Source organism: Armigeres subalbatus, chromosome 1, assembly GCF_024139115.2.
Source record: "Armigeres subalbatus isolate Guangzhou_Male chromosome 1, GZ_Asu_2, whole genome shotgun sequence".
Lineage (NCBI taxonomy): Eukaryota > Metazoa > Arthropoda > Insecta > Diptera > Culicidae > Armigeres > Armigeres subalbatus.
In genome coordinates, this window is record NC_085139.1 from 33,730,346 (window position 1) to 33,753,047 (window position 22,702).

At 41.7% G+C, this 22,702-nt stretch overlaps 1 protein-coding gene across 17 annotated transcripts in view; it reads left to right on the forward strand.

Annotated features, from left to right (window-relative positions):
- Positions 1-22,375, forward strand: part of LOC134223676 (C-terminal-binding protein) — a 307,370-nt gene extending 284,995 nt beyond the window's left edge. For 9 of the 17 annotated variants that reach the window (XM_062702867.1, XM_062702863.1, XM_062702890.1 and 6 more), the window contains one exon: positions 18,690-22,375. In XM_062702867.1, coding sequence (XP_062558851.1) covers positions 18,690-18,755 — 66 coding nt within the window. In that variant the 3' untranslated portion in view covers positions 18,756-22,375. Of the gene's footprint in view, positions 1-8,904; positions 9,041-18,689 lie in introns of all 17 variants that reach the window. The other 8 variants (XM_062702910.1, XM_062702905.1, XM_062702942.1 and 5 more) reach the window with 5 other exon arrangements.
- Positions 22,376-22,702: the final 327 nt, after the last annotated feature.

Below are 22,702 nucleotides of genomic sequence, written 5' to 3' on the forward strand. Positions count from 1 at the left end.
CCTTAGCCATTTGGTAAGACGCGCGGCTACCAGGCAAGACCATACTGAGGGTGGCTGAGTTCTATTCCCGGTGCCGGTCTAGGCAATTTTCGGATTGGAAATTGTCTCGACTTCCCTGGGCTTAGAAGTATCATCGTGTTAGCCTCATGATATACGAATGCAAAAAATGATAACTTGGCCTGGAAAATGGAAACCTCGCAGTTAATAACTGTGGAAGTGCTTAATGAACAAATCAGTCAAAAATAACATATTTAAAATAATTAAAGTATGGGTCATTTACTCATCCGTCTTATTCCGGGCTACCGCGTTGTTTAAAAGCAGGAACACTTACTTTTTCGCCTCATTCCAGCCAAATGCGTGCTTTAAAAGAAATTATTTAATCTTCCCCCTTATTCCGGGCAAATGTATGCTTGAAAAAAAGGAGGCATTCACTGTTTCGCATTATTCCGGGCAAGTACGTGCTTTAAAAGAAGGTGTCTTTTACTCCCCCCACTTTAATCCGGGCAGATGCGTGCTTTAAAGGAAGGAACTCTTTTGCATTATTCAGAACAAGCAGATGCTTTAAAATAAGGTGTCATTTACTCTTTCGCATTAGTTCGGGCAAATGCGTGCTTTAAAAGAAGGAGGCGCTCACTGTTTCGTATTAAGAGGCCCGCACATATGATTCGTTTGCGTTGCGGCTGACAGTTTTGCCATGGGAAATGTGCCAACCGTAACGCAAACGTATCCTATGTGCGGGCCTCTTTATTCTGGGCAAGTACGTGTTTTACGTATCATTTACTCTCCCACCTTTATCCGGGCAGATGCGTGCTTTAAAAGAAGGAGAAATTCATTCTTTCGCATAATTCCAGGAACGCGCGTGCTTTCAAAGAAGGTGTCATTCATTCTCCCTCCTTTTTCCGGGCAGATGCGTGCTTTAAAAGAAGAAGGCATTCACTCCCTCGCATTATTCTGGGCAAGCACGCTTTACAAGAAGGTGCCATTTACTCTCCCATCTTATTCCGAGCAAGTGCATGATTTGAAAGAAAAAAGTTATTTACTCTCTCGTCTTGTCCCGGGTGAGTGCGTGTATTGTATTTAACGCATTAACATTTTTTTGTTGCTGAAGATATTTATATCCGTCCCGTTCATCATACATCACGTTTTCTCAAATTTCTCGTCATGGTCGTGAAGCCAGATTTGCTTTCATTCTCTCCGCTGCTCGCTATACCCCGTGCTGCTCTTTCGCAGTATCCCGAGCGCTTCTTCTTCTTCTTATTACTTATTATCTTATACTTATTATTTATATTACGTCCCCACACTGGGACAGAGCCGCCTCGCAGCTGTCCACAATAGCCTTGGCTACCTGAAAGCGGATTCGCCTATTATTCGCCCGGTTCTTTTTGGAGACAGTCTTTACGAAATTTATTCGGTACTGGATAACCGCGGCCCGAAAGAGTTTGGACGATCAATGAGGTGGCCGAGGGTTATAAGCGTGCTTTGGGCAGTCCATTAACACCAATAGCTGGGCCATTTTTCCGGTGTCTTGATGTGCAGCAATGGCAGCGGACGCTCTTCTTGGCTGAGAGCTGGTATCCATTTTTGGTGGCTCATTTGGCCACGGCACTGACAGCGGCTTGGGCTTATATTTTGATCAACTCCCAAGTCTGCTAGTTGTTCCAGCACAAAAGGGGTCCATGTCCAATTGAATGCTTTTGAGAAGTCGAGCGAGATAAGTTCAGCATGAAGGCCTTCTTCTTTCACTTCCGCGAGGACTTCATTGAGAGCTGCGAAGTAGGTCGAGGTACCATGCCCGTCTGAATGCATGCCGTCTGCTGTCTTTATTGGACTCCACGAACTCTGAGCCGTCTGTTTACCATTCTTTCGAAAACTTTGCTGCAGCTTGTGAAGGAAATGGGACGGAACTTTGACGGGTCTTGCGGGGACGGGGATGATTTAGAAATGGGGACAATAATACTTTCCATCCATTCTTTCGGGAAACTGCCATCTACCCAGAGTTTATTGTAGCAGTCTAGAAGGACGATTTTTCCGGTGGGAGAAAGGTTCTTCAGAAGAGGGTAACCAACTTCATCAGGACCGGCAGAGTTTCCATTGCAGCATGCCAATGCGTATGACAGTTCCCGGCTTGATTAGTTCCATGCTTCTGGCAAAAACAAGTTCTCCGAGGGCTGTTCCCTGATGAACTCGTCCCCGTAATCGGATATAGCATAGCATAGCATAGTTACGGTGTACTTTGTAGATTGGACACTAGTGATACTCATGTTTTTCTTTTGAAATCCTTATTCAGATTCCTATCAGAAATCAAGGTGGGTGTGGTCCTTGATTCCAATCTATATATATAAAAATGAAATGGTCCGTGTTCGTATCCGCATAACTCGAAAACGGCTGGATGGATTTTCTTCATTTCTTCAGCAGATATGTTCGTTACCGTTTCCGACGGGTTTATATGATATTTCCGCATGCAAAAATTACGTGTAAGGTTGTACAAATCGTGAAAAACTAATATTAGGATTCGTATGGAAATTTCGCATGGGCATTTTCGCCTACTACGCAGGACAACGTCTGCCGGGTCGACTAGTCTAGGATAAAAATCACAAAAGCATGAGGATTACTACTCCTGGCCACGCCAATCTTCACCGTAACTTGGGAGGGGAAGGAAGTGTTGATTTGATGTAGTACTTACTCAACGAGAGGCCCCCGACTCAGCGACACCCTCATAAGTACCACGGAGTTGGATATTGGGGAAGGTATTCGTTAGGTCAGGATTTGCCTGTAGCTGACAATGTGACCGCGGTAGATCTTACACCGTAACACACCACGCAAAGGTGTCTACCCAGCGTTAGAACTCGTCCCCGTAATCGGATATGGAAGCAATTTTTGCGAAATCTCCAAGCTTGTCGGCAACGACTACTGGGGCATTGATCTGGGAGTCTTGTATCGAAAGTGTTATTGAAGTGTATTTCCTAGTTCCATTGAAAGAGTTGATCCTTTTCCAGAGTTCGGCTAAGGTTTGTTTTGAATTTGTTTATTTGTTTATTTGTTTACACCCAACTGACCTTTATGGTCTTATTGAATAACTTAATACTATAGATGGAGTTCATGTAGTCCAGAAAGTTTTCCCAACTGGTTTTCTTCGCATCACGGACGATTTTTCAGCAGCTTAGGTGTTTTTCTCGATAGTCTTTGAGAGCTTCTTCCCTTGATGCATGATTCAGAGGTAGCCGTTTAAGTCTGCGGAGGGCCTTTCGCCGAGTTTTTACTGCTGCTTTTGTTTCGCTCGACCACCAACAGAGTGCTTTGCGTACGGGTGTGCTGCTGGAGCGGGGAATGCATTCCTTGGCCGCCTGAAGGAGTTGTTTTGTTAGTTCCGAAATGTCTTTGGGTGGGTTTCATCTTAAATTTTTCCCGGTATCACATTGGTACGTGACCCAGTCCGCTTTTGAGAATATCCATCGCGGGCGTCGATAGAGTTTTGTTCAAAATTTCAAAAAATGTCGTTTTTTTATGATATTTTATTGCACTCTATAGTACTTATTATCCGGAGGCAGTATATGCACTGTCAAAAAATCTTGTACCTCCTTGCACCCTCTAACTTTGGAAGATTTTTTTAGAAAGGCCCTTATGAATTGTCCATATTTAGTTCAATGGTTATTCCCGGAACATTTGTAAAATTTGTCCACGTCGATTACGCTACAGAGACTAATCGGTGGTTGATGGCTGTTACGATCGCACTTAAGATTCGCAAGGTTCGATTCATACAAATCCTTCAGTTAGGCTTTTTTTGCTTGTTGGGTATTTTAATCACTGCGACCATTTGTTAGATCTATTGTGATATATGTCCTATTTGATGTAGCTATGTCAAGTTGACGTATCATTACTATGTACAGTGATTGCATCACCTTGAGTACCAGCCTAGTTCCAATAAGGAATTATGGTTCTGAGTTGGGTTTAGTTAGCTCTATGTGCAGCAAGGGCGCAGTGAGACGGCCAAAGCGGTAGGTAGCACCGCACTTTTTTGAAGCTTTTGCTTGCTGCGAGAAACCCGTGAACACGAATAACTCGCATTTTTACGGTGAATGGATCTTCTTTGTTGCAAATTATTGGTTATCGTAGTGATCACTCTGATCGTCCACACAGGCGCGTAAATCGCGTCATAAATGGGAAAGGCACTGACGTTGCCCTTGGCTCCGTAGAGATACGCCAAAAAATACTGCGTAGCTACTCTGACTGAGCACTATATCAATGTTGTCACGGTTGTGAAATCCTGTTTTGAACAAATCATTGAATGTTATAAATGTTATAAAATAGATAGACGAAAATTCGTATAGGGTTCACGATTAGGCGTTTGTGCCTGGATAGCTCACTCTCCGATATTATTTGAAACATTTGGCAATCAGTTCCGAATCGGTACCCATTTCGCCATTTTGTAACGCCTCACGGGTTCCGTAATAAGTGATAAACAGCAAAAAATCACTATAATAAAGAATAAAAACAGGTTTCCTGTGATTAACGCTCTGTAATTGCCGCTGGGTAGGGTTCCCATTTTTTTTAATTGAATGAGCCATAAAGCGCTATTCTCATACCTGGCCGGGCCGAGATTCTATATCAGAGTAACGACGTCAACTGCTACACAACAATTTTCGGATTGGAAATTGTCTCGACTTCCCTGGGCATAAAAGTATCATCATGTTAGCCTCATGATATACGAATGCAAAAATGGTAACTTGGCTTAGAAACCTCACAGTTAACTGTGGAAGTGCTTAATGAACACTAAGCTGCGAGGCGGCTCTGTCCCAGTGTGGGGATGTAATGCCAATAAGAAGAAGAAGAAGTATTTAACAACTATAATATTATTTCTGTGACTGTTGGTGGAGCACGAGCACACAGGTAAAAATCTATATAAAAAAAATCTGTTTTGACCATCTATGTAATTTTTATAACGGTGCGAGTCCCAGAAGGTTAATAATTAAATTTTTGGAATAAAAAAAAAGGGCCATCATATTTTTTGTGTAGCGGGCTTGGTAGTCATATGGCTATACTGCTTCTGCCTCATACGCAGGAGGTCGTGGGTTCAATCCCAGGTCCGTTCCATTCTCCTACTTTGTATCTTTCTCTTTATTTCTCATGTTCTAGCAATCGCTAGAACTGGAAATGGACTTCCATACCGTTTCCATTACTATTCCTATACCTTCAACTTGAGTATTCTAACAGTAATCTGCTAGAATTGGAAATGAACTATAGAGCTCGTTTTCTACATCCAATTAGAAATTCCATCAGTTACCTCCTCCTATCTATCACATTGGCAGCTCGTTAACCAAGACGGACCTCTGCCTCTCGAACCTAATCCAAAAATTCCAACAAATTCCGCATGAACTCGTGGCAAGTGCAGAGGTATATTCGGCTTGTAGTGGGCGAGTGATTGCATCATCATTTCCTCCCCCATCCTTACATTGACTTGCATTCTGACGTGGCAGGCGCCAGTATGACCTAACAAATGAGATCACCAGTACTTGTACATTGAAGATGTGTGCTAGTCCCAAGCAAACATCTGTTGGTTCCCTGTGCAAGAACAGCTGATCTGGTCATAATGGAGTAGCAACTTCGAGCAGTCAATCAAGCTCAAGCTCAAAAAAATAGGGCCATCATATTTTTTGTGAATTGTCCATGACGATAGAGAATTTTGATCTTCCGGAGCGTAACAAGTCAATAAGAAGGGGTTAAGACAATCATTTGTTACTCATAGTATGATAATGAAAAGATTTGAACAAAATTGCGCTCCTCTATGATGAGTATTATGCATTTACCACGTTAAAGGAGGTTCCGGATCTTCCGGAGGACCTCCAGTGGCCACTCAGATTCATGAGAATGGGCAACATCAATTATTCGTTATTCAGAGACGGATGAGGAAGAAGGCCCTGGGTGGCCACTCATAATAATCAGGAAATGTGATAAGCCATGGACGAGCTTGGGTGGCAGGTGGCACAATTCAAAGGTGCACTGCATGCTGGTGGTGATGGTGATGCTGCATTATGTAGTTAGGATCTTTTACGAATGGATTTCTTCCCATTTATTAAGATGGTTCTGGTGTTAATTATGTTGCACTGGGAGTGATCATTCATAACCATTCCCTCGGATAACGGTGTCGTGACCAGGATTGAATTCGGCTACTATCGGAAACTTTTCCACTTCTCGATTGATGAAATATTCCTTTTCAAAGACGCTCACTTTCAGAGGTACGCAGAACTCTCCGGAAATATCCATTTATTATCAAACGGAAACATTTTATCTGGGAATTTCTCAGTCAATTCCTCCGGATATTCCTGGGGAACTTTTCGGAAATAATCCCGGAAGAATTTCCGGAGGAAATCTTAGACAAATTTCCTGAATAATTCCTGGAGGAGTTACCGGAGAAATCTTCGAAGAAAGTACCGGAAGAATTCCGGAAGAAATTACTTGAGGATTTCTCGAAGGAATTACAGGAGGAATTCCTGAACATGTTTCCGGATAAATTCTTGAAGGAATTCCTGGAGGGATATTTTAAGGGATTCCTGGAAAAATTTCTTAAGAAACTTTCGGAGGAAATTCCGAAGGAATTTGAAGGAAATTGAAAAATATCCTGGAATATTTTTCCTGGAGGATGTCCCGGAGTAATTTCTGGAAAATTCCCAAGGCAATTTTTGGAACAATTCTCGGAGTAATTCTTTGAGGAGAAACTCCAGAGGGAATTCTTAGTGGAATTTCCTGAGGAATTCTTTTTAGAAATTCACACTGGAATTTTCGGAGAAATTTCTGGTGAAATTCCAGGAGAAATTCTTGGAAGAAATCCCGAAGAAATTACTGGAAGAATTATTGGAGAAATTTTAGACGAATTCCTGGAGGATTTCTGTGGAGAACTCTCAATAATTTAAGAACTCAAAGGTGCAGCCCGTTCAGGTTGTACGCAAAGGTGACGTTGAACTACGTTGCTGTATGTAATGTACAGGTTTTCGACTTTTCTGTGCGATGAGACCAAAGCAAGCCTTTTTCAAGCCCAGGGTGAATCGCTGCTTTCGTTGTTTATCCTGTGCTCCTGAGGTTGAGTGAGCATTATGAACCCTGGTGATGTATATAATTTTTAGACCATCATTTGAAAAGGAAGATAAAAACCAATTGAAGTAGCACTATATGCCCGGTTTGGCGAATTGGAGTGCTTATTGGTTACCTATTTGGGTATCGTAGAAGCTGGGCTGTCAAAGGCGTTTGGTGGTCATCCTATGGAGTAAGTCAGAGCAGACGCAGTAAAGTAGTTATAATTATTATTGCTTCACGTGAGTTGCGTCGGACTATGCGTTTACTCCGGTAGACACCTAGGAATCAGCAAAAACGAGCCGAAGTTTTACAGAACGCATCCACTGCAGCAGCGAAGAAGATTTCGAGCCCCTCTACTGGCATCAATAGACGTAAGCAAGAAGCTTTCGAGAGCAAACGCGCGTGTAAGTTAGCAGAAACAAACTGCACCAGCTAAAGGCCTTGGAAGTTGCATTAATTTGACGTCTATGCTGGCTTGAAGTTTCCAGTTAGCCTTGCAAACAAAGGCGCAGAATCCAGAGATTGCGAGACAGATTTTTGATCCGATCAAGGATGTTTTCGAGTGGGAAACATTCTCGACACTCTGGGCATAGTGTATCCATTGACTTTGTCACATACTCATGCAAAGCTTTTAATTTATAACTAAAGAAATGTAATAGATTACTAAGTTGAAAAGCAGGCCAAGTTCCAGTTGAAATGTAGTGCTATGGGAGAAAGCCTGCGAATTGCGATGCACGTACGAGATTGACTGATTCACCGAAACCGAATGCTAAACTGTTAGCAAGTTTTCAATAGTAAATATTATCCTACATCAATATTGTAACACACTTGAGTCGGTTTCTACGCGGAGGATATGGGGCGCGTAAATTAAAACAACGTGAAAACCCGCGGACATCCCATAATATGTCTAAATAAACCACGGAAATCCCAAAATTCGAGTGAAAAAAAAGCATTATCATTTGATTTTCTGGCAGAATAGAAAGAAAAATTGCATTTCCACTCTGAAAGATCCTTTCTACCGGACTGGAAATCGTAATAGCCACTATCTTATTGCCAGGAAATGTTTGGTAATACTCTGCCTTTAACTATGCTATCTATGGTTTCAAAATGATTAAACTGTTCTACACAAGTTACTTGGAATGAGATAAATCACATTTTTTTCAAGAAATATCCCGTTATTCCGTTCCTTTGACATTGATTTTTTTTTTTAGAATTACCTTCCAGTCTTTTGAATCCCTTTAAGTTGTGAATCATTCCAAATGTTGTGGGTCTATTAATGGAATGCGAACAGACAGGAATTCTAAAGTTTATCGCATTTCAAATCACAAATAGTTATTTGAGAAAGGCCATTCCGCATTTCAGATAATCGGTTGACGGTCAACGTACCGAGTTCACTGTACGAAGGGAGACAAAGCTTCACCTAGATTCAGCCGAGAAAGTTTAGTCATATCGATTCCTATGTATATATGCATGCTCTAGCAAATTCTTTAATATTTCAATATTATTTTACGTGTTTGTATAGGTTGCGATGGTTTGAAAGGATCGAAATACTACGCTTGATGTCTTGCATAACAACGAGATATAACAAGCCATATTAAAACTAGATGGACTACCCATGGTATTCACTAGTTCCATCTTCCGTTACAGCATCACACGGTTGTTTGAAGACGTTGCACTCGTTCTTAGGTCATATTTCCAAATATGACACACCGACATTAAGCGATGCCACTAGCCCTTATCTGATTTTTGACTCTGACGAAATAAAACTAACAGCGTGTTCATTATTACTTTCTTCCCATTTCTTCCCTCTCTTTCTCTCTCTCGTACCGCCCTTAGAAATTGATGCACTTGATTACGGAACCGTAGCTTTTAATGCCCAAAACAAGCACAATTTCCGTTAATGAATGAACGCAATTACTACTCATCCCTGGTATTGTTGATCGACGTCACCGGGGAAATCTAACTGAGGTAGGTGCGCAACTTTTTTGTTTGTTTCTAAATATTTTTCTTGAGAATTTATTAGTTTGCTGGCGGGGGATGGTATCGATTGTTGGGAGAAAAAGAGAGGAACATTAACATTTAGTGGATCGCTTCGATCGAGCGATTCACGCAGTTGCATGTCTTTTTACTGGAAAAGTTAGTTTAATACAATTGCTATTTAGTTCAACATTTAATCAGTTTCGCATCATAAAAAAATGATGTCGAATATTAGGAATGTACCCAAAAGCGAAACAGTTCACCAACGTTACTCCCAATGCACAAGTCATCATACAAAGCGTTGTCGTCCGAAAACTTAAATCTATTTCCCATAGAATATCTACATGCAGAGTAAAAAACTTTTTTTTTATTTTCACACTCTTAGCTTAAGCTATAGCTAGTTTCTTATTCATGCTTATGTAGTATATGTTCTTGGGGGTAGTTCTTCTTACGGTAATACCGATATGTACATAATATTTTATTTAACAATTCTCTTCTATCACTTTTGACTGGAAATTGGTGTGAAAATTGCGAAAGTAATCAATATCTCTAAATTCTGACAATGTGAATCATCGATAGCAATGTTTTTTTTTCTAGTTTAATGGGAAATCTAAGAATCTCAGATTCGTAAAGAATAACGTAAAGGAGACGAGCCCGCCTTGGGCTGAAAGTCTCCTTAACAAAGATTAAAAAAAAACAACGTAAAGAATCCGGCCTTTCGTCGTTTATGGCGCTGCATGATGAGAGCGCATATTCCCCGAATGACATTTGTTTCCGATGAAATTTTCAGACGTTTTTACCGATGAACCGTTATCCGATGCCGAAGTATCTCTCGCTGCGAAGAATGTCCTAGAATCGGGACAATCCCTAGAAAACATCGATATCATCGTCGATATGATATTCACTGCCGCTACTCAGCTCAAGTTATCATTGAATCCTGGCCCTGACTGTGCTTTTTCAACATTCCTGAAGAAGCACAACTTGAGTTTAATGTCCCCACTGTTGATTCTGTTTATCCTTTCAATCTCAAGCAACCGTTTTCCATCACGCTGAAAAACTGCTTATAGATTTCCTGTTTACAAAAAAGGAAATAAGCTAGACGTAGATAATTATTGGGGAATAACGCCTCTGAGTTTCGAAACTGTTCGAACTTGAAGTCATGAAGCCCCTGCAATCTCACTGCAGGCCATACTTGAGTGAAGATCAACACGGGTTCATGCCTGGCCGTTGTACTACTTCCAACTTGTTGTGTCTTACTTCGTATATCACGGAAGGCTTGAATAGAAGAGGGCAAAAATCGATGTTATATACAATGATAAGTAGATAAGTGCTGCATTCGACCCATTCGACTAGCTAAATCACTCTTATCGCAATCGCGAAGCTTCAAAGGCTTGGAGTATGTGGAAATCTTCTAGTCTGGTTCCGTTTATACCGTGACCTGCCCTAATTCCGCGCATCGCCTAATACTGTGGTTTTCATCAAAAATCAGAACCTGGCTATCATGTACATCGCATTACTTGGTGAAATGTTCAAACATATTATGAAGCTTCATCACTGCTAGAGATTCAAACAGCCATCCAAAGGATGACATCGAATAAAGTCCCAAGAGTCGATCGCATATCGGCTGAGATGCTCAATGCTGACCCCATGACATCCGCTCAACTACTGCATCGTTTATTTCATAATATCTGGGACACCGCAACTTTCCCGGTCGACTGGATGCGAGGCATCTTAGTGAAGGAGCCCAAAAAGGGTGACCTGACTGTATGCGATAACTGGCGAGGCATTATGTTGCTGTGTACCGTTCTCAAAGTTCTATGCAAAGTTATCCTTGCCCGGATTCAGGAGATCGATGCGACTCATCGGCGGCAGCAGGCCGGATTCCGTGCCGGAAGATCTTGTGTGGACCATATTGTCACGCTCCGTATCATTCTGGCCAGCGAATTCCAAGAGTCCCTTTTCTAGGTATTCATTGACTACGAAAAACTCTAACGTAAAAGCTGTGCTGTTATACGCTTGCAAAACATGGTGTGTATCAGTGGAGAACACTCAACGGCTGCAGGTGTTCATAAACAGATGCCTCCGGTATATAATCCGGGCCTGGTGGCTTCACAACTGGATCTTAAACAACGAGCTCCTCTGGTGACAAAAAGGCCGATAGCAACAGAAAATCAGAATCGGAAGTGGGGCTGGGTCGGACACACTCTACAAAACGGGCGGAAACAAAATCTGTAAACAAGCATTAGACTGGAACCCAGCTGGACATTGCAGCAGAGGCAGACCCAGAGGCTCATGGTAGCGAAACTTCAATAAAGAAATAAAAGAAGTCGACCGAAATCTAACCTGGCAACAGGTTAAAGCGAAAGTTGGACATCGCTCGCAAAGATCGGATGGAGACCGGAGGTGTACAGGACCCATCTTCTTCTTCTTCTTCTTATTGACATTACATCCTCACACTGGGACAGAGCCTCGCAGCTTAGTGTTCATTAAGCACTTCAACAGTTATTAACTGCGAGGTTTCTAAGCCAAGTTACCATTTTTGCATTCGTATATCAAGAGGCTAGCACGATGATACTTTTATGCCCAGGGAAGTCGAGACAATTTCCAATCCGAAAATTGCCTAGACCGGCACCGGGAATCGAACCCAGCCACCCTCAGCATGGTCTTACTTTGTAGCCGCGCGTCTTACCGCACGGCTAAGGAGGGCCCTTGCGCTGATCATGAACTTTCAGCCGCTACAGGACCCATAATAAATTTAAAAAAAACCTCAGGGAATCAAGCGGTCTACAAGGACATATACAGAACAATTTCGCGGTCTTGAATTTGCATACGGAATTGGACATGACCCGCACGTTGCGGCAATTTTGGGATCAAGAGTAGACACCGAAGGCACAGCAGCTCACTTCTTATGAACAAACAGCGGTTATCAAGTCTACCGTATCACGAGATGAGATGGGGCGCTTCATTGTGCGACGTTTCAAGACATTTCAAGCGGGATCGCGAGTTTAAAAACCGGTACTCAGATTTTATCAAAGAGTACCTAGACCTGGGAATTCAGAGCCGTAGCGTGAACTCCCAGCGCCCTTGGCGAAACCTTTATTAGGCGCCCCTTACTCAGATGTTTAAAAAAAACGTGCTATGAGCAGGGAGATTTAATTTTGAATTTTTGCTTTATGAATTCCAAAAACCTGTATAACCTGCATATGTTCCAATAGGTAGAAAGTAAGAGTTATTAAAAGACCAGAACATTTCTAGAAATCCGCTGAAGTTTAACGATTTTCTGATAGATTTAATAAACTCCAGATCCAGAAGTGTGTGGATTCACGACAAAATAAAAAGGATTTAATTAGGAAAATAAAATAGCTCTCAATTTTCGCTTGCTATTCGATTTTGATTGCTACCGAATAAAGTCACATCAAGAAGAACCCTTATATGAAGTGGATGACCATTAGCCCTTTCGATGACGAAACATTCAATTTCGGTGTGGCTTGGTTTGCAAAAACTACTGATCATTCAATGAACTTCAACTTTGGAGTGAATTGGTTGATTGTAAGAATAGCGATTGGTCCAAGTCGTATCAAGAACAAAACAATTCCGGAGTGGGTTGATTGATGGCCAGAATAACCAACGGGCCCTATTCAGATCAAGGTATATGAGTTTTTGAAGTGGGTCTGACGGTAGTTTGGTGGCACTGTTTGTTTTGGATGAACCAATAAATTTCTACTTTGAAGAAAGTCGGTTACTGATCTCCCCCCTCTCCCTAATCTGATTTAGCCATCGTTACTGAAATCCCTCGCTGCATATTCTCATATTCAGCATACCATCATTTCGAATACTCTTTCCCGCTAAAAGCATTACCAGTTTATAAAGATTACACTAAATCAAATGCGATCACATAGTTGTTGGCATAAAATGAGCGAATTTATCTCAAATTCACACAAAGTACTTCCGTACATCCATTATCAGATAACGGTTTGAATTTTTAAGTCGCGAACAAAAACTATATGTGTTTGATTTACGCTTCGCGTTTGGCTTATTGAAATCCTTATCTGGGACTCCTTCCCAGAAGCTTGTTTCATGCTCCTTTCCATTTGCATTTCCTGTTCCTTCCTGTTCCTTCCACTTTCTTTTCCATCAAGTAAATAATTAAAAAGACATTCTCAAATTAGGGGAGCATGCCAACGTTCTGATACATAGAAATGTTATGACTCCGGGAGCTCCCAGTAAGGGACTAGCCTAGACCCCAAGCTGCAGGTCTGACCAACGGCAGCTTCCGGGGTGGGCGCAAAATGCCTCCTTTCTCCCAGGTCCCAATGACTTTATTCTTAACACTTTACCTTTTTGGCTTATTCAGCGGTATGGGCGGCAATGAGATACAGTGGCAATGGCTTGGTCAGTTAGCAGTGGCACTATCGCAGATGGCGTTAGGTACTCGCGACGTGTAGCTTGATGGTCGTTGGTCAGATGGTCGTCGAATGATCCGGCGGCGTCCACGAGGTGTTGCTTCTCGACGATCTTATGGCCGAGGTAAATTCCGGAATTTTCATCCGTGACGGAAACCGATAACACGACTTTAGTTGGCACGATACGTGAGAAAAGCTGGGACGAACAATAGCTGTCGTTATCAGGACTCCGTATGACAAAATGGTGTTCGTGGCGTGGTACCGCCCGTCGGTGCGGTGAAAATACGGAAGACTCTATTTGAGAGGCATGAAGGCTTTTTCCGAAAAGCTCAATTGCTTCGTTGCTCAAATACTAGCTAATTCGTCTTGAATTGTATATTGGATCCTTTCAAGAGGCCCGAAAGCCTTCTTTCAAGAGGCCCGAAAGCTTTCTTTCAATAGACTTGGAAGCCTCCTTTCAAGGGGCTCGGAAGCCTCATTTCGAGGAGCTCGGAAGCCTCCTTTCAAGAGGCTCGGATGCCTCCTTTCAAGAGGCTCGGAAGCCTCCTTTCAAGAGGCTCGGAAGCCTCCTTTCAAGAGGCTCGGAAGCCTCCTTTTAAGAGGCTCGGAAGCCTCCTTTCAAGAGGCTCGGATGCCTCCTTTCAAGAGGCTTGGATGCCTCCTTTCAAGAGGCTTGGATGCCTCCTTTCAAGAGGCTCGGATGCCTCCTTTCAAGAGGCTCGGAAGCCTCCTTTCAAGAGGCTCGGAAGCCTCCTTTCAAGAGGCTCGGAAGCCTCCTTTCAAGAGGCTTGGATGCCTCCTTTCAAGAGGCTCGGATGCCTCCTTTCAAGAGGCTCGGAAGCCTCCTTTCAAGAGGCTCGGAAGCCTCCTTTCAAGAGGCTCGGAAGCCTCCTTTCAAGAGGCTCGGAAGCCTCCTTTCAAGAGGCTCGGAAGCCTCCTTTCAAGAGGAAGCCTCCTTTCAAGAGGCTCGGAAGCCTCCTTTCAAGAGGCTCGGAAGCCTCCTTTCAAGAGGCTCGGAAGCCTCCTTTCAAGAGGCTCGGAAGCCTCCTTTCAAGAGGCTCGGAAGCCTCCTTTCAAGAGGCTCGGAAGCCTCCTTTCAAGAGGCCTGGAAGCCTCCTTAAGAGGCTCGGAGCCTCCTTTCAAGCGTATCAGAAGCCCCCTTTCGAGAGGCCCGGAAGCCTCCTTTCAAGAGGCTCGGAAGCCTCCTTTCAAGAGGCTCGGAAGCCTCCTTTCAAGAGGCTCGGAAGCCTCCTGTCAAGAGGCCCGGAAGCCTCCTTTCAAGAGGCTCGGAAGCCTCCTTTCAAGAGGCCCGGAAGCCTCCTTTCAAGAGGCTCGGAAGCCTCCTTTCAAGAGGCCTGGAAGCCTCCTTTCAAGAGGCCTGGAAGCCTCCTTTCAAGAGGCCTGGAAGCCTCCTTTCAAGAGGCTCGGAAGCCTCCTTTCAAGAGGCTCGGAAGCCTCCTTTCAAGAGGCTCGGAAGCCTCCTTTCAAGAGGCTCGGAAGCCTCCTTTCAAGAGGCTGGGAAGCCTCCTTTCAAGAGGCTCGGAAGCCTCCTTTCAAGAGGCTCGGAAGCCTCCTTTCAAGAGGCTCGGAAGCCTCCTTTCAAGAGGCTTGGAAGCCTCCTTTCAAAAGGCTCGGAAGCCTCCTTTCAAGAGGCTCGGAAGCCTCCTTTCAAGAGGCTCGGAAGCCTCCTTTCAAGAGGCTCGGAAGCCTCTTTTTAAGAGGCTCGGAACGAAGAGAGAGGTCAACGAAGGCACTCTACCTAGAGGTATCTAATGATCTATCAACACCCAAATTTGTCTGTGCCCTTAAGCGGTTTATTGTTCAAAAACAACCGAAACAGATATGGTCCAATAATGGCACGAATTTTGTCGGAGCAGACCGTAAATAGCAAGATGGCGGCACAGTTTCTAATTTGAGGATCAACTGGATATTCAATCCACCTTCACCTCTTCACCGAGGAGGAATTGGGGAGCCGCGGTGAAAAGTGTAAAGGGGTATCTCCTTCCAGTTGTAGGATCTGTAGCAATCACTTATGAAGATTAACCAACAATACTCACTCAAGTGGAGGCTACCGGTACCGTTAAAAACGACAATTCTCCGTCTGCTCAATGGGAGTTGGTCCGTGTAGCAGTTGTTACGATTTTCAGTCACGCGGCTTAGCTTACAGCTACTTTGCCTAACGTACATACATTCGTTCATCCTCCGTCCGTCATGTATCAGCATCGATGGGGGCCCCCTGCTGCATCTGGTGCATCGGCGTTGTCGCTCCGAATCTTGGCATGTAGCAGCGCACTATCCTGTGTGACCTGCTTTTGTCGCACCGATTGTACGCTGCAAGTCGTCGCGGCCATGTTGATGTCGGACTCTCTCCGTCACACTACACTCTGCCGACTCCGACACCCGATTTATTAACGCACTATGCGTATCACCTACTGCATCGCCCGTGGATACCATGCAGCTCCACGGCCGAGGTAACTGAAATCGCCGTGCGATGCTGGCTTGACGAGCGTACTAATAACGATGCACCGTCAAAGGCAAGGCTGTGAACAAAAGGCCTTCTGTTGAAGAGCCATCGGGCGCAATTCGTCATGAGCTTACCTGTTGAAGGCCTTCGGTGTCTTAGGCTGCTGACGAGTGCCAATCGTGTGAGTCGCAAATTGTCGATCTGAAAACAGATAGTTGACAACCACTTGCTAGGTAGGAAATACTGGATACTACCTGCGTTGGATGTGTTGGCCTCCACGTTTGCCACCCTTAGCGTAGTCCTAATCTAGAGGACTTGATTGCGTCTGCGCTTTGCCAATCGGGTCAGATAGTTATTCAGGGCATGCAACCGAGACCGAAAAGTATGTAAAATTGATGCTAGGTTTGATGCCATAATGCATTGATGCGCACCTTACCTTTTGTGACTTATCACTTGTTGACTGACTACACGTAGTTGAAGTGTAGAGCCTGTTCCTATGGTGGAGCATGCCCATTAGAAGTGGAAAAGTGAGGAAGAATTGCCCTTATTTACCTCTGTTTTTCTAAAACCGTGATGCTGCTGAAGGTTTTAGAGCGAGATTTGCAGCACGTGCCACTTTTCGGGATTACATGCACTTCTCTACCATCCAACTTCACACTTCGATCGATCAAAGCACTCTGATCTGGCTATTGTGCGATGTGTTCAATCCGGCTTCGAGCTAATAGTGTACGTGTTTTGTGTGCGATTATGGAAGGGGCCAACTTACGGTGTGCGAAAGAGATTAGAGGCTATATCGTGCGATTGTATGCATTTATTCTTGACCGGTATGCACTCCGGGACATTTTGTGTACATTTTTGTCGGCAATATCTCAAAAGTTGTAACACAGTGGCGTCGCCTAACCTCACTTTTTACCTGTGCACTGACCTAAAAAGTAAAAATTTTGATATTAGGACAGCCCAAATGGAAAAGAAAATTATCAGAGTCGTTTATACTAATCAAAATCTAGTTATTCTAGGCATTACCGCACACCAATTCCTTTAATTTAAACTCAGTGCCCAGGTAGATTGAGGTTAGGGAAACGCCACTGCCGTGTAGTAAAGGTACATCCAGACCCTACTGGCATTGTCCGCACCGTTACCTTGCGACGTGGGCAAGTTGAATATCTACGGCCGATACAGAAGATTTGCCCACTACTACCAGTGTAGAGATCGTTCCTAAAAACAAAGTAGATTAAAGTGTTAACTTGTTAATTAATTCGAACCGGTCATTCCCAATGCAGTCCACTTCCGTGTCATTCCAAAGTTTTCAACGATTATCTTCCACCAAGTCTTATTGGTACAGAACAAACAAAGTTTGACAGAAAAAAAAATAAGTAAAAAGAATTCATTTTCCGGTACGAGTCGTGTTTTTATTCGAAGACATAGGTTTTTATCTAGGGGGAAAGACGACTTTGGCAGGTTTTGTTCTATTATTGGCAGGGGGTTTTTGTCGACCAAATTTTATGAAATTTGGCCACAATATTCTTTGATATGCAAAGAACGTTTAGGCCAAATTTGTCAGTCATAAAAAAACCCCCTGCCAATAATAGAACAAAACCTGCCAAAGCCGTCTTCCCCCCTATCCAATTTCTGTGGTGTATTTGGGTTCTGGTCCAAGCGCGTTAATGTGTTAACAATAGAGCACGCTTGCTATTTTATTTTGTATTTCCGTCTTAAGGGTCGAACACAATGCTGCGTCATCGCAGACTTCAAATGGATCCAACAAGAAGAAATTGAAGTCTGCGATGACACAGCATTGTGTTCGCCCCATTATTCAAGCAAGAACGTACTTGAGAAATATTTACCTTTCCGCCCTATTCCGGGGAAATGTATGTTTTAAAAGAATTTGTCATTTACTCTCCCATCTTATGCGAAAGAGGAAATGCCTCCTTCTTCAAAAGCACGGATTTCCTCGGACTAATGCAAAAAAGTAAATACCCCATTTTTTTAAAGCACGCATTTGCTTGGAATGTTGCACCAAGTTTCCAATAAAAAAATCCGCATGAACTGGCTAGTTCAGTTTCAGAAGTGTTCCACTGCAAGCCGAGTGGACGAGTGATTTTGTATCATCATTTAATTACTTCCTATCCCCGATAGACCGTGAAGACGTGGCCAGCACCGTTATCGACCATTTAAAATACTAGAGCTCTCGGACTGTGCACATTGAGGTTGGAGAGCAAATCCCGTGCTTCCATCCATTGGTTCCTGAGCAATTAATATTGTTCCGGTCAATTACGGAGTAGCAACTACGAGCGCATTATTAAACGCAACCTAATAGCCTATTAAGATTACTAGGTTTATAACATCATAAAGACTATCTTCATGACAAAATTTACTCATCTAATTTTCATTTCATATGATGATATCAGGTAAAAATCTTCGTAATCTGAATAGGGTTTAATTAAGTGATATTATAGCGAATGCAATGTATGTCATGTTTGTTTTATTTAATTTTTTGACACATTCGGGGTAATGGGCTATTCGAGGAATAGCCATAGAAAAGATATGGGAACATGTTAATAATTCAAGGATTAGTAACCCTATAACGTCTTGTAATAATAACAAAATGGCACATCTAATATGGGTAATATTGGAAATAACAGTTAGAGATATTGAATTCCTTCGCTAATACATTTCCAATTTGAGAACTTTTTATCATGAAAATACCCAAAGATATCTGTTACATAGCACTAATCGTATGTATTTTCTCCTCTTCCGGACAACATCAACCACAACAGCCTCTTAGTGCCCCCGATCCAAGTAATCATCATTCGGTTAAGCCGGAACCATCGGAAATGCATTAGTTTCATTATGACTATTATTACTATGTATGACTTATTGTTAATTGACACGAAAGTGAAAAACCCAATCCAGAGCAGAAAAAAATCCTTTAAAAAAATTGGACAGCAAGCTTAGGGAAACCCCGTTTTTTCTTTCCTTTGGATCATTTGAGCAACACGCAAGATTAACGTAACTCTCACCAGATTACACCGTTGAGGGATTAAACAGTAAAACAGAGATGAAAAATTACAGAAAAAAAACAGATATATATTGAGGACGAAAACACAACAGAGTTACGATAATAATTATTAATGGTAAAAACATTGAAGATAAAACAAGAAAATGTGAGAAATAATTATTAGTAAGAAGTGACGAATAAAAGTAAGCAAATGAGAGAAAGTGAATAAACAAGGAATAATACAAAATAGATTTATGTAAGCGAAGAAACACTATGTATAGAAATACCAACCGGGTGTAAACAGGACACAAGCAGAGAACTACAAACAGACCCCAAGCTCCATTACAAAATGACGACGAAGGAAAAAATTCAAACAAAAAAATAGGTAAAATTGATTAACGATAGTTGCTCTTTGTTTGCTTCAAATGATTAACTTTGAATACGAGATTCAGCTTGAAACCCGCTGGATGTTAAATTGGACTAAAACTGGACGGATACACCCAGGACCTGGACAAGAGATACGAACTTCTACGTTGTAGTGGTACATTTAAAATGAATTGCTTCCTTTTTTGTTTTAAAACTCTTTAAGATAATGAATTGAATTATATTTTATTTTTTCTCTGTAAGTAGAACAACAGAAATTCCTTTTATTTTTTAAAGTACGGTAGCAGTTAGAATGATATAAACAGAAGTGGCAAAAAATGGTGAACATAGGCAAAACAAAACACAGGAAGATAAGTCAGTGCTGTTACAAACGCGTTTATTGCGATGCAAGTTCATTTGTGCGATTGAAATCAAGGTACGCAACTATTACAACAGTTAATTGTGCGCTACATGAGAGAATGCAAGGAAGCAGTGAGAAAAAGATTGAGAGTGACGACGACGATTACTTATACGAACGAATGTGTTTACAATGTAACTAACAGGCAGGAAAGGAAAATTAAATAGTGATTGTCGTTATAGGGACGAAAAGTGTTTTGATTTCTCTGTCCCTCTCTTTTGGAGTCCAAGCTCTAGGTGCGCGAAATATGTGACCTGGCGAATGCAGATCGTTTTCGAATAAAAACCAATTACATGATGAATCTTTGACATATGGAAACCTAACATAATCTGAACTGATGGAAAATCTATGGACTATTACTAGTGTTGATCTTGTTGTTAGTTCCCAAAACATTTCGTTTAACTGATATAAGTAGTCGATTTTTGCAAATCGCATCAATTAAACAGAATCTTTTGAGATATTTCAAAATTCAATACCAAAATTAATTTTGTACTCCAAATCCCAAATAATTATGCATTTTTAATAGTCGTTCCGAATACAATAAGGGGGAACTGAATGCATTTCGGATAATTCGAAACTTCCAAACCCAACTTTCCGATACAAAGGCATGGAACTAAAATTCTGTTTTATGGCTGTTTGTCAGTTTCCAATTGTTGTAAATGGTCCACGGATCACTAGAAAGACATAAAGCATTACATGACAGGCAAATCGAGTGATGTGTGATCTAACATAATCAGTGTGCGTTCTTCTTAAGAAATTTATCAGCGGGAAGCTATCTCAGTTCCCCTACCAAAAGATAGACACGTGAAATGATGCCGAAAAAATAGTTTCGTAGAATAGCGTTACCTTTTGAAGCATAATTTTTTAACGGTTTTCATACTTAATTATCTACTTACTTGGTAGACTTTAAGTTCGTTCATAATTATCAAATGTTTTAGAGACAACGGGGACGCTATTCTGGTACCATTTAAAACCTCCATTTTTGATGCTACATCCTTATGTCTTTCCGCAGTTCAAATAATTCGGATAGCTCAGAAAGCGCTGCTTCTTTATTGGAATCCAACCTCAGTCATTTGATTTGATTTAGATAATTTACGGCATTTGTTGTGTTAAAAGGAAATCCCCTCTTATCAGTAATTACTCTATATATGCTGTATCGTATACTGCCATTTTCGTTTAAGTGGTTAGTAACCGAAAGACAATTTCAAACACTTTTCTCAACAAATCATAATTAAAGGTGCCGTAAATTTGGTTTCTCATTCCACATTACAAAATTGCTCTACCGAGTGCCATATTTCAATTGCATTTCCAAATCCCTTATCGAGTTTATTTCAACATATTATGAATACAACTGAAATGTCATCTTCTCAATGACTATGTATGAAACTAATCCTCAATATGCGTTATCAGAATGCCGAATTTACATATTTCAAAAACTATCGAACACATTGGTTCTATCACTGAAAGTATTGTCTTTCATCAAACTTTTTATCAATCTACGTCAAATTATGAGTTTGCTTTTTCAAAGGTCTTTTACATGATATCAAGTATGATGTTGTGATAGTACAAGGCCAATATTTTTGCTACATTTTTGAATACACAAACTGTGTATCTTTTTTCCATCCAATCTTTCAACCAATTCCAACTGAGGAAAGCTTCACTCGTAATAAGAACATTGTCAATTTCACTACCATGGTATTCCAATGGCCACTAAAGCTGAGGTTTTCCTTTTCCCATTCGCCGTACAGGTTCACCCCATCTACCATCGTCCGGCTTCCGCTTTCCCCTAGGTCAGGATTTAGGAGCCACATCCGCACTCAAATAATAAGCGAGCACAGACCCAGCTAAGAGATGAGAAATGTGACGACTCTATTTAGGAAGTAGTTGTAATAAAACCAAGCTAATACACGTGAGAAAAGTGAATAAGGAAGAAATGATGAGAAAAAACAAGTTTTAATCTAACTAATAAGAACAGGAAAAACCCCTAACCGTATGCTTTAAGAATGTAAGAGAACTTAGTAAGAGGTCAAATGCAAACCGCAAAAAAAAATCTTCACCATTTTCGAATTTTGAAGATAGCATTAAATCAATACCCTAATGATGTGATGATGCAAAAAAAGATCAACAATCAACCATAAAACCATTCGACGAAACTGTAGAATCTTCCTTTCCTATCAACCCCACAAATTTCTCATAGTTTTGCAGCGCCTCCTTTGTTCCGATAGAATCCGTTACAAAAATGTTAAGAAAAGAAAGCATTGGTAGATAACCCCCCCTTAAGTAGTGCTGAGCATTTGTTAAACGAGAGAGATAAACCTTGCACAGATTGAAAAATGACCGAATAAAAAAGATTAAGCGAAAACTCGTTTTCAAATCAATTAGTGAGAAAACAATCTAATGAACAGCACATCCATTTCGTTGCGCGCAAACCACAATGGCAAATCAGAGCAAAATTCGAAACGATCTAAACATTTTAGGGAGATAATAGAACAGCATCCACTCACAACATCAGCCCAAACAGCAGCAGCAGAACCAGCCAGCAAACACACGAAAGCAAACCCCCGAAAACCTGTGTAAATGTGACAAACAAACAAAACAATACAAACATAAGATGGCAGATAACTGGATGAAAAACGGATGGCATAAATGAATAAAAACGTGGGTAAAACTACAATAAAAAGTAAGTAGGTTCTGTTCTTGATTTTAGTAGTGATATATCACCGCCCACATTTACGATTTGGAAATCGCAGGTTTATGCCTTCCGGTAATCAGACGATTTTAACGGATGTTTATTATGCTAAAAGTTTTTGTTTTTAGAAATAGGTAGTCAAAATTGAAATTCGGTGTATTTTACCTAACTTTTACTACTAGATTTTACTTTTTTACTTATGGATCCTGTACACCTCCGGTGGTGCAAAGGGCCGATTTGAAAGATCTCCATCCTGAGCGTTGCCCGGCTATCGCTTTAACCTGTTGCCAGGTTAGATTTCGGTCGACTTCTTTTATTTCTT